Source organism: Ursus americanus, chromosome 5 (assembly GCF_024610735.1).
Source record: "Ursus americanus isolate L20-20 chromosome 5, mUrsAme1.1.p, whole genome shotgun sequence".
In the NCBI taxonomy this organism is placed as follows: Eukaryota; Metazoa; Chordata; class Mammalia; order Carnivora; family Ursidae; genus Ursus; species Ursus americanus.
In genome coordinates this window covers 43,624,216-43,639,519 of record NC_142131.1, presented here as the reverse complement: position 1 = coordinate 43,639,519, position 15,304 = coordinate 43,624,216, and the positions used below count along the sequence as shown (strand labels likewise).

The following is a 15,304-nucleotide window of genomic DNA, read 5'->3' as shown; positions in this document are numbered from 1 at the left end:
CAAAAATGGTCAAATATTATTAATATCGTTCAACCTAATAGATTCTAATACAGTTTTTATTATTTTTATTGTATGGCAGAGAAAAATGAAACACTGTCTTGTTCATGATTACTCAGCAAGCATTTGGCCCACTTGTGTCAAGCTTGATATATGTGATTAAAATCCTAAGCTTTGCCTGCTATATCATATATTTTTATAATTTGTTTATTTTTGTTTTCATTTTAGCCACAAATGTTTCTTATTTGGAGGACTGATTTTTGTCAGAAGTTTTCTTTTATGTAAGATTTTATTTATTTGAGTGAGAACATGAGACAGGGAAGGGGCAGAGGGAGAAGCAGACCCCCCACTGAGCAGGACGCCAAGCGCAGGGCCGATCCCAGGACCCTGAGATCATGACCTGAGCGGAAGGCAGACACTTATCAAACTGAGCCACCCTGGCGCCCCATAAGTTTTATATTTTAAACAAAAACTATAACTTGCATATTTTCCTTGGAGTTGACTAATTTTTCACACATGAGGTCTTTGAAAATATATTAATTTACATGTTTATGTTCAGGTCATTTTGGTTTTCATTGTTTTTAGGAGTGCATGAGTTTTTGAATCACTGTAGTAAAGTAAAAAAGATTACTGTTGGCTACATTGTTTTAACTTGAGCAATTGTAAGGCATTTGTGTGTATGTCAGGTGGGGGGGTAGTCCTGGGGAAGGCAAAGACTGAGAGGAACACCTCTGATTCCACAAAATTCAAAAGTTACTCTGTTTCTTTAACAGTCTGGGTAGAAAAGTGAAATTCGAGGAAAATGTAACTGCTTCAACTCAACGTATATCATTTAGATAAAACCAAAAAGCCTGGTGCTTTTCTTGGGCCTCTTTCATCACTAGCCCTTCCCTGTGACTAATCTGTATTGAGAACAGTCTTTGAAGTTTAATCCTTAGTTTCTCTGCAGCGAAATTGTCAGGCATACCCACAGGATAATGAATAGAAACAGAGAGGTAGGTCATCAGAGAATACATGAGGTCAAGTCCATGTGTGGCAGGCATAACTTGCTGCAGCTTCTCCATATATGTTGCTTCACCTCTAATGACTGTTTCACTAACAATATGCTAAAAGGAATGAACAGATTACCCCTACTAGACCACATAGTTCAGATATTTCAGGATCAGTAAAGTCTATCAGTAAGCCTGCAGAAGGACAGTGGGACTAGATTATGGTCACTGCTACTAAAATTTATATTTGAACCAACAGTGCAATTAAGTGAGACATGGTCTCTTGTTCCTAGTCTACTAAACTTTCAAATTCCCCTTAATTTCAAATTTCATCATGAATTACTTGTGAGATGACTTTAATCTCCTTATGTTGATCAAGGAGGAATCCATGAAGAAACAAAGTCCCATATTATGGCAAAGCCCTTACCTTATAAAGACTTTGGTAGGTCTTCCTTTTTCTGTGTCAGAACTTAATCCTTCACCTTTCTTCAGCTCTCTTGAATGGTAACAGCCCCCAAAACTAGTAATACTTAAATAGAGAAGGGAGCTTTTGGTGAAATACATACTTTTGCCAACATCATCTAAAATATACTTTATAGAAGTGAAGCCAACTTTTTTTTTTTTTAATTTATTTATTCGACAGAGATAGAGACAGCCAGCGAGAGAGGGAACACAAGCAGGGGGAGTGGGAGAGGAAGAAGCAGGCTCATAGCGGAGGAGCCTGATGCGGGGCTGGATCCCATAATGCCGGGATCACGCCCTGAGCCGAAGAAGGCAGACGCTTAACCGCTGTGCCACCCAGGCGCCCTTGAAGCCAACTTTTGTAATCAGAATTTGAAAATAGATGGGTACCTTGAAAGTTTCACCTGACTATGAATAGGGCTCATATTCAAATGTCTAGAGGAACCAAAGAGGTGAAGGAGTGGGGTGAGGACCATGGAGAAGGTTTGCCTCCACCAGTTGCCTCCAGTGGGCTCCAGCTAATTGTTGATATGCAGAAATGCAAATCCTGTGTTGCCTAATCTTGAAGTTTTTCAAAAGAAGTTGGAAACTTTTGTTTTTATATATGAAAGCTCTCAATGACTATGTGGTAACCACTTGAAAATGTTTTGAAACCCTCTGTACTCCAACAAAATGGTCTATTCTCTACCAATTTCCAATCTGGGCTCTTAAGTTTTTCCTTAACCTTTATATAGATTGTACCTTTCCCTTTCATTTCTACTAGCTCTTGGCTCAAGTCATAGCCTCAAAAGCATAATTCTAGAATGGAATTGTATGTTTGTATTAGAAATATTGGCATTCATCCTTAAACACAAGTTCGCAGGAAAACAGTTTGCTAATGAGATTTTTTTTTGAGGTTGACTTTTATATTCAGAAGTATATTTGATTTTAAAAACACTAAAATTCAATGTATTTAAACTTCTGTTTCTTTGTTGCACTTTAAAGTTTAGCTTTAAAAATCAATTCCATTTTTATGCTTCAATAAAAGATTTTAAAGAGACATTAATAAATGACCCAATTTAAAAATTAAGTTCCTTTAAGTCTTTTATATTACATTTATAGTATATCTGATTTCCTTTTAAAATATTTTATTGCAGTTGTCTGATGTATCATCAGGTATTCCCAAATATGTAAATATTCTTATAAATTGATTAACATAAACTTACAGGTTTGAGAAATGTAAGTTCTCACACATTATGCTACTGAATATAAATGTCCTAAGATTTCATCTTAAAATTCTAAATCCATATGTTACTAAAATTTCACTTTTTAATTTGGATTATAGTACTAACATAATATATATTTGCAGCACTAACATACATTTCTTATGTTAGGCCTAATATGTAGAGATTCTTTAACAAAAAATATTAATTCCATTATTCTAATTATCTTAAATACTTATGGGGTTAATAGTAAATGTAATTAAGAGGTTTTTCACAACTAAAGAGACTATTATGTCATCTAAACAATTTTTGTTTGTAAGGTAAGCTGGGTAAAGTATCATATATAACTAGAGCTACAGAGCAAGATACCACACTACTATTGGAGATGTTGAGGGAACTTAGCAGATCCTATAAATAACTCAGAACATCGCTCAGAGCCCATATAGTCCATATCCCTAAGTTTGAGTCATTACCACTGCTGGAGCGAGCCTATACAAGCTCATGAGAACTGATGGTTAAAATTTCAGGACTTGTCCAAGCCAACCAGTTAGTAAAACCACCATTATTAAAATTAAATTATACAAAGTCACTATTAAATTATATTAAAAACAAAGGCAACAAATACTCAAAACACACTACTATCTAATTATTTTACTATATTACTTAAAAATAGTATCTATTTCGTGAAGTTATTTATAGCAACTCTATCTGTATGGTGGAAATACGTTATAATGAGGTGCTAATACTCATCTCTTCCCAACTCCACATTCAGTGACATTACACTGGTAGCTTGAAATCAGCCAAGGTGAAAATATCAATACCACAGAAATTGGGAAACACAACAAATCAGGGTTCTTCCTGCCTCCCAAAGAGTTGGTTGTTAACCAGTTCTCAGTACGTGACTAGTTAAGTCATTATCTAATTCTCTGTCTGCCCTGGCTCTCCCAGACAGCTGTATCCCATGTTATGATTTTGCATTTCCTTAGCTCTTGAAATATTTAAACATCTTCCATGTAGTTCAAAAGTTCTTTGAAATTCACATAATCCTGAATGTTTAACATTCTTTCTGTTTAGTAGGACTACACAAATCAGGTAATAAATTGATATCTCAGTTAAGTTATTTTGGCATGTTTGACGTGACCCCAGCTTTAAAGGTTATTCTGTTACCATTAATTCCAAAGCAGTACAAAAGACCGGCATTGTTGACTTTATTTCATTTAAGTCTGTTGCCTGGTTTCTTCTAGTACTAATTTGTTATAGGCCAAAAGGAGAGAATTTGTTGTAACCTGCGTGGCCAGGTTAAAATATCTAATAATTCAGTATTTCATAACAGAGATATCTCAGTAAATTTATTTTTATCTTAATTTGGAAGTGAAGTTATTGTACCTCAATCATTAAAATCAGTTTCATCTTCTCTATTACTGTATTATAAAGCTAATCCCAGGGGCAAAATCCATATATCCTATTCCATTGAATTCCAGACATTGATGAACCATGATATTAGATTCCGACACTGCATAAGGGAGTAAAACTTTTTAATTTGAATTCTCTAATATAACTAAATTGTGGTAATTCAAACAAAGAGTTGCTTTCCATTACTAAAGTTAATAAGGCATAAAGAAGTGCTAGAACAAAGCCTGAATCTAAGCATATATAGCCTAGAATCCCTTGCAGGTCAAGAAGAAACAAAATCGAATCTACAGGTTTCTGTTTATAGAAGAGTTTATTCCAAGCCTTAGGAATATGCTGACTCTGTCATACATGGAATTGCTATAAAATGCCAATGTTGAGGTCTTTGTGTACCTGATGAAAAAAATACATCTTACTCATTTTTAGTCACTGCAATCTTCATTAGACTAAAATCTCTGTAATGTAAAAAAGGTCTGATGATGATTCAAATCACAGAGACCTAAAGCAAAAATGATTCCAGCCTTAATGTCCCTCACCCTGTTTTGTTCCTCCTCCAAGCTTCTACTGCCTGTCATCCTTCTGCCTTCTGGAACCACAGCTCTAAGCACTTCTGTCACTTTGGATTGAAGAGGAAGAGAAGGTAGAGATGGGCACAAAATTACTGGAAGATAGAAAGAAGGAAGGTAGGTCATTCTCTTGGCTGATAAAGCTCAGATGCATCCCTTCCCTTTCCCTGCTTTGTTTGACAATATAAGAACGACCCTGCAACTACATTTCTTGGGTTCCTTTTCCATTGGCTTCCAGTTCATTTGATCAGTGGGAGACTGAAGGGCAAAGGGAAGGAAGAATCCAGAATATTTTGTCTGTATTCTTTCCCTGTCAGATTTGTACAGGAGTCATCTCAAGCAGTGACTACATCTGTTTCATGATTTCAAACCCCTGGTTGTCAGTGACCGGGACTCTGCCAGAGACCCCCAGTTCTGAAGCACAGTATTAGCACATTCCCTCTGGGGCTCTCCAGCCACAGGAATGGTAGTGCCTTCCTGGACTGCCTCACCACCCCCCACTGGGCTCTTCCTTCATCTTTATAACCATTACTTCCATTAAATTTCTTCTCTTTGGAAGTGCTAAAAGGACTTTTGTATTCCTGACTGGACATGATTGACACGGAGAGACTGGAAGGGGGAAAATGAGTCAGGCATTTTCTTTACTGGGTAACCAGGGTTACTGCTGTTATGGGTGTGGAAGGAGGCAGGGGAAACAGAAGAAGAAAAGCAGCAAATATTTGCTGAGCACCTTTCGTGTGCGAGTACTTTATTATCATCTCATCTTCACAGCTGAGGAAGTGGAAGCTGAGAGACGTCAGGTATTTACCGGGATCATATTGTTAATACAGGCTTGAATAGGAATTTGAACTCAGAACTGATTCCAAAGCTTTTCTGCTAGAATGTGGTTCTTCCCTAGCAAACATAGGGTTACATTCAGAAATTGTTCTTCAAAGGCTGAGGGGGCTAAGATATAAAGACAGTAAATGTCAGATAACCTGGGATCTGGGTTCCTGTCATGGCCACACCAAAGTTAGCTGAAGGTAGTTATTACTATGCATCAGAACTAATACATCTTTAAAAATTGCCTTTTATCTCAGCCTTTACTCTGCCAGTATTTGGGCTGGCTAACTGAGAAACATTCTTGAGGTTCGAAGGTGTTAATTAAGTGCATCTGCTATTTTGGAATTGTATTTATGGAATTCAATTGTTTAGAAGAGTATAATTTATTTGGGAATTTCTTCTCCTCCTTCCCTCACTGCAAAGGTTTGTCAACACCGTTATGTTTTATATAGCTGGCCTCAGTACCAAAAAAAAAAAAAAAAAAAAAAGAAAAGAAAAAAATGCTGGGTAGAAGGGATGAAAAAGATCCATGCTCTCTATGTGCTCACATGTACTCCTATATTACTTCAGACCTGGTTACTTCCAAATCTTGTTTTCTCCTGACGTGTAGACATGTATGTCCCCCTGTTTTCTGGACCTCTTTGGGTGTCCTTACACAAGTCTGGTTGAACATGCCCTACGCTATTTTCCTGAATACATGGTTTTCCCTTTATATTCCTAATTTATTTCTGTTATTGGCCCCACAGTACAACATGATACCTCCCTTGACTGCTCTGCCAGTCATCCCAACCCCCACCCACTCCATCAGACTGCACATTCAGTCAGGTGCCAAATCCTGGTAAGATCAGCTAAGTCACTCCCAAATCTGTCTTCATTTATTCATTCATTATTTCACTGCTATATGGCAGCCCTGGGATTTAGTGCTGGGAATACTGAAATAAACCAGATGGGCTGAAGGAGATACTTCCTGTCTAACTCTATATGCTCTTTTTCTGTTTGTCCTTTCTCACTGGGTCCCACCATTAATCTCTTTACTGTTTGGGTTGTCTTTCTCCATCTTCTTCTCCACCCATTTTGCCTATGCCCCTAGAATGCATTTTATAAAACTAAAACAGTAGGTCACTTTCTCCTTAAGATCTTTCAGTATCTACACATAGCCTTCAATGCAGCCTAAATGCCTTGGCATGACATAGCGGGACACATCACATCCGTTTCTTCCAGCCTTACCTGTGATGTTTCAGACACACACACACACACACACACACACACACACACATACTCCCTTAAACTCTCTGACATCTACATCTGTTATTTCCACTGCTTAGAATGCCCTTCCCTATCTCACATTTCTGTTTAACCCCCATTCATTTTTCCAAACCCAATAAGAAAGAATCTTCTTCTCTGGAATCTATTCTCTGAGTCCACCCCATGCCTGGGGCTCCTTCCTTAGGATTCCTGTTCTTGGTTCCCACAACACCCAGTGCATACCTTTATCATAATATCACGGCACTTATCAGATTAATAGGTAAATGCACTGTCTCCTCCACTCTGCTTCCTTGAGGGTAGGGAGAGGCTCGGGTTCATTCTCCATCTCCAGCGCTGGGCCCTGGATCTGCACACAGTAGATCCTCAAGAGTGAATAGGTATATATTTTATGAAAATGTGAAGTAGTGTACACTGTGAAACTTAGGATAAAAGACCATTTCTTACGCCTTGCAAACTCCTATTTTTTTCTCTGCTCATAATAGAAACAGATCCTACTTTTGCACACCTGGCTATTACTGTAAGGCATTTAACCAAGGCTGAAGTTGTGTACATGGCCAGAAAACTCGAGCCAGCCCAAGTTGTTCTAGGGCCTGTGAAATATCCTTAACAAATTCCCCGGCTGTGACTTTTATTAACACAGAACAGGTATAGTGTTCATAAGAATTTTAGAAAAATGTGAAAGTCGTACCCCCATTTCTACACTACGACAGGATTCCAGTGTCCACAGAGCCTAATACATGAGAATGCTGCCTTTTTCAGGACAGTATTTTCCTTAGTGGGATTACAGTTGGACAAATAAGTATTTGCATCTCATACAGGTCACTGAAGTTCAGAATAACAGAATGAGCAGCTTTTCACACCTGCCTAAGAGTAGATCCCACTGAAAGAGAAAACATTCTCCGATTGGCCTCCTAGAGAATTTGATAGTATAAACGATGGGCTTAAACGGTAGGTTGATTCCCCTGCCATTCCTCATCCACCATGCACCCAGCAGAAGGAAAATAAAATGACTTATTTACAAAGTACTTCACACTACTGGAATGGTGTACTAGTCGTGCCAGTGGCACTGGAAGTGTTTAGGCAGGTTTAAGCTGAGTAATACATTTAGGTGGTGCAAGTATTATAAAGCATAGAGTTTTGCCCATATTAAGATAAGCTTCCTGTACTTATTGACACATAACAGATGTCTGTTTACCCAGGATGACTCTGGCTTTCACTCCAAGCTAAATGAGTTTTAAGGAAATACTCCAGAGAGAAATTGGTTGTGGATTTAGTAGGAGGGCGAGATTTAGTTGTAACAGGAGTAGTAGTTTTGTTACAATCTTCTCTTCTCAAGCTACATCTACCCAGAAAATGTTTGATTGTACTTCAGGTGTTAAGGATTTACTTCCTACAAACAAAAAGTCAAAGATCTAACTTTCTAGCATGCTTCTACACTCGATGTCATGCTGAAGAATGCCAAGAATCCGTGATCAAAGAATGTTGAGATGTGATGATGCACTATACCAAAGACAGGAGACTGCTCTTTCTGCTTTTTTCATACTCTTTATTGCCAACAGTTTAAAATGGTCAACATAAAAAAAAAGGAACATTTTGATAATAAATACTGCTCTTTTGGCTGTAATAAATAAAAAGTTTATTAACAAGGAATGCACTTTTCCAGCCACAAGTGTCTTCAAAAATTAACCAAAAAAAAAAAAAAAAATTATATATGGCCATAGTTCACAGTTGAGTAGCCAAAAGCTGCTCTGATTACAGCCTTTAAACAACATGGGAGCTTCCTCCCTTCTCCCTCCCCTTTGGGAAGTATATTCACAGTTCCAAGTCCTTTGTCTGAAATGCTCTCAACAGAGAGAAGAGTCAATGCACCTTTCTGCGAAATTGTCTGAAAAACCTTTTAAAACAGGTACGTCAAGGAAAACTGCATTCTGGTTCACTCTCAGATTGTCCAAAGTTCAGAACTGTATGCCTCAGCCTGGTCTGGTTCCATCCAGTCCTGCAGGCTCTAGAGGAATTGTTTTCGTACCACCACCTGTCCATCTTTTTCAACATGCTGTAGACCATCTGACTGGCTTCCCTGTAGATCTCACAGTGGAAAAGAGGAGTCCCATAGGGTCCATTCAAGAAGTCTTTTAGTTACATCTCTGTAAGAGCATGTTCAGAGCATATTCCATTCGATGTTTTAATTCTAACGAACAGCCAGACATCAGCAGAGTTGTCAGTCTGAACGTTGTAGATATCCTGTCCTCATTGATGTAAGTGAGAAGATATTCTTCATTTTGGCTACAGATGATTATTTTCGTATGATCATGGTAGAAATTCACCTTTCAAAAGGAGACATAGATATTAGACATCTCTAAATATTCAAGAATTAGACAAGTGTGTTAAATAATGAAATGGCTAGATAAAAATTACTTTTTGTGACCTAAATACACATATTCCTAAAAGGTTTACTTACCTGAAAGGTGCCATCATTGAAGAGCATCATTAAGGCCTTATCAGATTTTAGCCATTGAAGGAGGTAGAGCCGAGGTCTTCGAATATCGGTAACACTAGGCAGATCTCCACCCTAGAAGAAATTGGAAGAATAAGTGCCCATAAAGATTCTGCAGTTTCCAATTCTTCTAGGCACATGCCTCTCCAACTTGAGCAGGCATCAGAATGGCCTGGAGATTCCTGGTCCCACCTCCCAGAGATTCTGATTCAGTAGAGCTAGGGTAGGACATGAGCATCTGCATCTCTGACAAGCTTCAGAGCTGTGCCGATGCTACTGGTCTGTAGACTACACTTCAGATACCACTGCTGAAAAGCCACATCCAGGAGGTACTTACATCCATGAGGTTCTCCTCCATGTAATGAGAGAAGTATTTGAGCACCGTCACTTGACTAATGAATTGTTCAGGGGCATCTGTTGCTGGGAAAACAGAGCACTGGCCAAGCTCTGCATAATAGTGAACTGTTCTGAAAAACAGGAACCATAGGGAGAAACAAAACAGAAGCAGTTAATCACTGTTCTTAGATTTCTTTAGTGCAAGATTAAAGAAGTGACAGGACTTCATTAACCGGATATACTTACTTTTTGTCTGGAAGGAGGCTCATGTGAGCACCATTGTTGAAAAGGACACCTACAGTGTGGTCTGAGAGCTGGTACCCAAAGCCATATTTGTTAGAGTAATCGACCCATTTGGTGACCCACTGAAAGGAAGTGCTCAGCTGCTCTTTGGGAATGCAGTCAGCTTCTGGCATGTTTTCTAGACATCCTCGAAGGACTCTTGCTACTGTGTCTGCAACACTGCCCATGGTACTGTCCTCAAGGCCTGAAAAGTCAGGGAAAATTATAAAATAATTAACAATAAAACCTTAGGCTTTGGTGGCTGCTGACTTTCCCTCCACGACTTCAGAGGACAGAAGTCTCAAAACTGTTCCTTGCCTTTTTCCAAGTCCTCTGATTTTGCCTCTTCTATGTTAAATTGGGCCACAAGACAAATGGACTCCAGTTACTTAGTATTAAGCACTGGCATTTATAGTTTTATGTAAAATGCCATTGACAGCTACTTACATTCACTGCTACTGCTGCAGCTGCCAAGAGTCCCTCGGACTATCATGCGAATAGCATCTCCAATCTGCTGCTTATTTTCTACTGCAGGTGTTCCAGATCTGGCGACTGTAGTGGTAGGTGGCTGAAGCTCCTAGAAAAGAGAAGAGTTAAGACAGTGAGTCAAGCGTCTGCAATTTAAGGTTAAAAATTCTAGGTTAAGGTGAGATTGTGGCAGTTGCTGGGAAAGCTGATCAAAAACCAATGAGCACAAAAGGTGTTTCAGTGACTCAAGTGCATGCACTGTTAAACTGAAAAACAAAATCTTTCCTTTTAAATGGTTGGAAGAAAAGCTCTAAATAAATAGAACATATTTGAATTGTGGCAATTATAATCCATGTGATAATTAGCAAAGAGCAGAAATGATTTAAAATGATTATTTTATTCTTTTCCAGCATACCTCATCTGTCCTGTGTTTGCTGGGTTGTTGAGTTATTGAAGTCTTTTTCAAATCATGCCTAAGCTTGTAAATTTCTTCATCTTCTTTAGACACTCTATCTGTAAATCAAAGACAAGAATTATCAGCATTAGTCTATGCTAACAAGGTAGGAACAGAACTAGCCACATTTCCTTTTACATTAATAACCAGCTTATAAGCATTCAAGGCTAAACCAGCATTTTATCATTACCATCAGCTGCAATTATGCAAGAAGCACACTTTAATGTGGATGGAAAAAAAAGCTATCCATCACATTTTGCAGTGCAGATTTATCATGCTATAAAAAGTTCAACAGTATTCAAACATACCAGCTGTTATGCTAACATAAAAACATTCTTTAACTTATCAGATTTAAATAGAATACTGGATACAGAAGAGCAGAAGTCTTATAACTTACTATGTGTGTCAATATATCTTGCTTTGTCTTTTTTGCCACCAAAAAGAGCAGCAGCTGCTTTCTTAAAGAAATTCTTAGCCGGGCTTGACAAGTGGAAATCTGGAACTGTATGACAACAACTAGAAGAGAGTCTGTCTGGAGTGAAGCCCTGCGGAGTGTCAGAAAAGACTTTCAGTAACCAGTTGGTTGAATAACTGATCAATAGCACATAATAAAAAGATAAAAGAAATGTGCCAACCTGCAAAAAAAATTCATGTCGAATGATGTCATCCAAACTGGGACGATCCTCTGGATTCTTGGACAACATGCTAGCTATTAAGTGCTTAGCAGGAGCCAGCAATGAAGATGGCATTGTATACCTTGCTTCTCTTATGCACCTGTACGTTTCTTTCAGATTTGTCGTTTCAAAGGGGGGTCTTCCTAGTAACATTGTATACCTGTGTGCAAGATAACACTTCTTTAGGAATGGTCATAAAGCAACTCTTTTCGATTGTTAAATTCTAAATACAAATTTGCTTTTTGATCATTTTGGTGAATTTACTTACATTACACAACCTAAGGCCCAAATGTCTGATTCACAGCCATGTCCTTGCTTGTTGAGGACTTCAGGAGAGAGATAATTTGGGGTACCACATATTGTTCTGGAAAAACAAAATATGAAGATCTCATTAACTGTTTACACTTAGTTCTCTGGATAAAACGTTAAAAGTACTGTACTGAATTCCTATTTAGAAAAATTTGACTTTTAATTTTTGGCATCTCAACAATTAACATTTGACCGAGTGACTTAATAATTTTTTTAATACATGTATAATTTTTTTCAGCTACATGACAAAGTGTTTTTAACCAACTGAGACCAAGAACAGTGTAGCATTTGTGTAACATGTCAGGCAAATACGAGACAAATTTCTTTCATAATCAACTCATAGGCATAAGGTACTCTGCCTGGTTCATAGTGGGCACTTACTGTTTTCATGGATTAACATTATTGTGGTTTGTGGATGTTAGTATCAATTGACCTTCTCCAAAACATTAATTGGGGGGAAAAAAGGGCATATTTGATCTCCATAAAATCCTGTCAGGATGTATCTTTCTGACTCACCTCCTTCTGTGTTCCAAGGGTTCCAGCCTGGCTGCCAAACCGAAGTCCCCGACTTTTAATTCCATGGCTTCATTAATAAAAAAGTTCCCTGAATGATAAACAAAACAAAACCTGAATCCCTTTGAAAAGATGTTCTAACCAAATACACACACATCCTCTTTGGAGGCAGGCAGTCAGGTGTTTACTATTAAAGTCCCGGATTCTAAACGATTGCATGGGCTAGATCCCAATTAAGAACATTAACACATAACAAGGGAGACAGAAAAGAAAAGAACACCTCTTTCTAAAGCAAAAGTCAGTGTTTGGAATAAAGGGCTTACCTAGTTTGAGATCTCTGTGTAAGATTTCTTGTTCGTGAAGGTACTTTAGTCCAGACACAATCTGCCTGAGGTAGTATCGGACTTCTGGCTCTGTCAACACCTTCCTTGCTTTCAAGATATGAGCCATGGACTAGGAGAGGAGAAGGGAAAAAGAGAATCTGTCAAATAAAGTTATCAAAATCAGTAATTTCCTTTTGCAGGTTGAGTGATGAAAGTTAACATTGCAATATAATAATTGCCACCACAGCTAAAATCCCAGATAAAATGCATTTTGAATCCCACTTCAGTTTGGGGGAATTAAATGGACTCAAACAGGAGTTAAAGCTTACCCTTCTACTGCAGTATTCCAAGAGAATGTAAATGTTTTCTTTGTCCTCAAAGTAGTGGTAAAACTGCACTACATGCTTATGATGAAGGATTCTGTGAAGCTCTATTTCTTTGTCAATCTGAAAGAAAAAGCAAGACAAAGCTGATGAGCCTTCAGTCACCTTCTGTAAGCCAGTTGCTTACACATGCAGAAGACATTTTCTTAACAGGGAAGGGCCATCCCTGCACACAAAGAAAATATTTTACTCAACAGTCATACACACCTTTTCCCTTTGATGAGGTTTAGCTACTCTGCTGTGAGGAATAATTTTTGCAGCATAGACTTTGTTGTTTGTCAAATCTGTCATCTCGTAACATTTGGCAAAGCCACCCTGAAACAAAGCCGAGACAGCATTGAGTGTGGCAGAAAAATGGACAGCAGGTATTTGTAAAAATATTTTAAAAATTAGAGAAGCAAAATTACGGGGAAGTAAGGCTGGACAGACGTATGCTCCGTACTTTTTAAAAGCTCCTTCACGAAGGGAAATGCATTCCTGAAAACGGAACAGTTCCCCCTCTCCCTTTACAAAGAGGAGCTTTATGGAGGGGGTTGCGATCAGGGAGATGAAAAATAATGTCTGAAGAGACCTGTCAGGAAAATTCCCTGGGGAGCAGGTGGAGGAAGCTAGGGGCTGGAGTGGAAAGCCCTCGCTGCTGGCCTCAAGACCAATTTCTTTGGGCTGCGGAAGGCACTCAGAGCCGAGGCTAAGGATGTAAAGCCATTCGCGCGCTGTCAGCGCACAAAAGCCAGAGCAGGGCAGGTGAACACCCACGTCCCGCCGGGATCGGAGGCCCCTGAGAAGCCAAGACGCTGGGACTCAGGGTCCAGGGAGCTGCCCGGGCAGACCTCCCTCCCGTCAAGCAGCCGGGCGCCCGCCGCTCGTCACCTTTCCCAGCACTTTGCCCCGGCAGTAGCGCTTCCCCGTCGTGGGGTCCACGATAATCCGCGAGATCTCGGCCCCCGAGTGCGAGTGGTGGTGATGGTGGTGCGGGGCCGCAGGCTGCCCCTGTGCCTGGGGCTGCGGCGGCTGCGGCTCCTCGGGGGGCTGCTGCGGCCGCTTCTTCTTGGAGTCCCCGCCACAAGCCTTCCCCAGCGCCTGCTCGCACATCTTGGTGCTGGCGGCCGGCTGGTAGGTGATAGTCCGCAAGAGCTCCATCGTCGCCTCACCGCCCGGCACTGCCTGCTGCCACCTCCGAGGCGCGGACACACGTCCGAGCTGGCCCTTGCCCTCGAGCCCCTACCTCCCCCGGTAACCCGCGCCCGGCGTCTGCGTCCACTTGTGAGAGTGCGAACGCCCGGCCAAGTCTTATATACGGGCCAAGGAGAGGGGCGGAGAATCGAAACGGGATGCGACGTCACTGGCGACGCCCCGCCCACTGACCGCCCGAGCTTGTGAGGCCCGTCGCGAGCTACGGACTGACCGGCGGCGTCCCGCGGACGAGCTGCGTGCAGACAGGGACGGGCCGGCCTCGGGGAGCGCTCGCCACAACGGGCAGGCCGGCAAAGGCGTCCGGCAGCCCTGGGACCGCAACCCCATTCTTTGAATGCTCCGAGGTTCTGGGTTTGAAATGGAAACCCGAAGGCTGGCGCCCGGCCCTGCCCTCCTCCTCAACTCCGCCCTCGGCCCGCCCCACTCGCCGGGTGTCCCCGCGGTGAGGTGTGTGAGCCCAGCTGAGCGCTCTGCTAACGCGGGTCCCCTCCCCTCACAGTCCTTCCTGACCGCCCCGCAACCTGACGCCTCCAGTCAGGTGTGACTGTGTCCAGAGTCCACTGCACAGGCACATGAGGCCTCACCCTCGCCGTCTGGAGGGCCTCGTTGCTGCGGCCCGCCGGCCCCGCCGCCACCAATCCCTGCTGCCCCGCATTTTTTCCCCCACCGGCTCCCGTCTAGTTGAGGCCCTGCCCAGTGGCCATGCCAGTGAAAGGCAAGGGTTCGCAGAGCTAGGCGTTCCGAGCTCACCGCCGCTTCTGAATGAGGCGGACCCAGGCCTGGGCCTGATTGTAACCGAGTCCTTTTAGGCCTGTTTGGCTTCTGCCCATCACCTTAGAGCGGGCCTTTGTGAAGGGTCAGGCCCTTCACCTTGGAGAGGGAGCCCGGGCCCTGGCGAAGTCTTCCGCCTTCAGGTTGCACTAGGACTGGGGAGCAAGGGCGTCCTCTCGTGGGATGTTCCAGAAATGCAGGCACTGGTCTGAGTGGGCGGCGGTTAACAAGGACGTGGGCCTTCTTTGACAGTAAGTGGTATTAAAAGCACTCCTGGTACTAATCATGGTTTACAGTTGAAGTCATCTCTCACTTCTTATTCAGAAGGGGTTATGCACAGTGTGTCCTTTAATGGCTCCAGAAGTCACGTGGCTGCCCTGGTGCTGGGG

General features: G+C 41.4%; 1 protein-coding gene and 1 long non-coding RNA gene across 2 annotated transcripts in view; one reads left to right on the top strand and one right to left on the bottom strand.

Moving 5' to 3' along the window:
• Positions 1-11,297, top strand: part of LOC123790175 (uncharacterized) — a 344,552-nt gene extending 333,255 nt beyond the window's left edge. The window contains exon 5 of the long non-coding RNA XR_015724518.1: positions 4,619-11,297. This is a non-coding gene — a long non-coding RNA (uncharacterized LOC123790175). The remainder of the gene's footprint in view (positions 1-4,618) is intronic.
• Positions 8,240-14,226, bottom strand: PLK2 (polo like kinase 2). The gene is made up of 14 exons (XM_045794313.2): positions 13,821-14,226; positions 13,158-13,265; positions 12,897-13,013; positions 12,568-12,697; positions 12,248-12,335; positions 11,691-11,786; positions 11,384-11,582; positions 11,146-11,293; positions 10,710-10,807; positions 10,274-10,403; positions 9,791-10,031; positions 9,546-9,675; positions 9,173-9,283; positions 8,240-9,038 (listed from the first exon to the last, which is right to left on the bottom strand). Exons 1-14 carry the CDS (start codon positions 14,088-14,090, stop codon positions 8,847-8,849), a joined length of 2,058 nt encoding a protein of 685 aa, XP_045650269.1. The 5' UTR covers positions 14,091-14,226; the 3' UTR covers positions 8,240-8,846.
• Between the last annotated feature and the right edge of the window lie 1,078 nt (positions 14,227-15,304).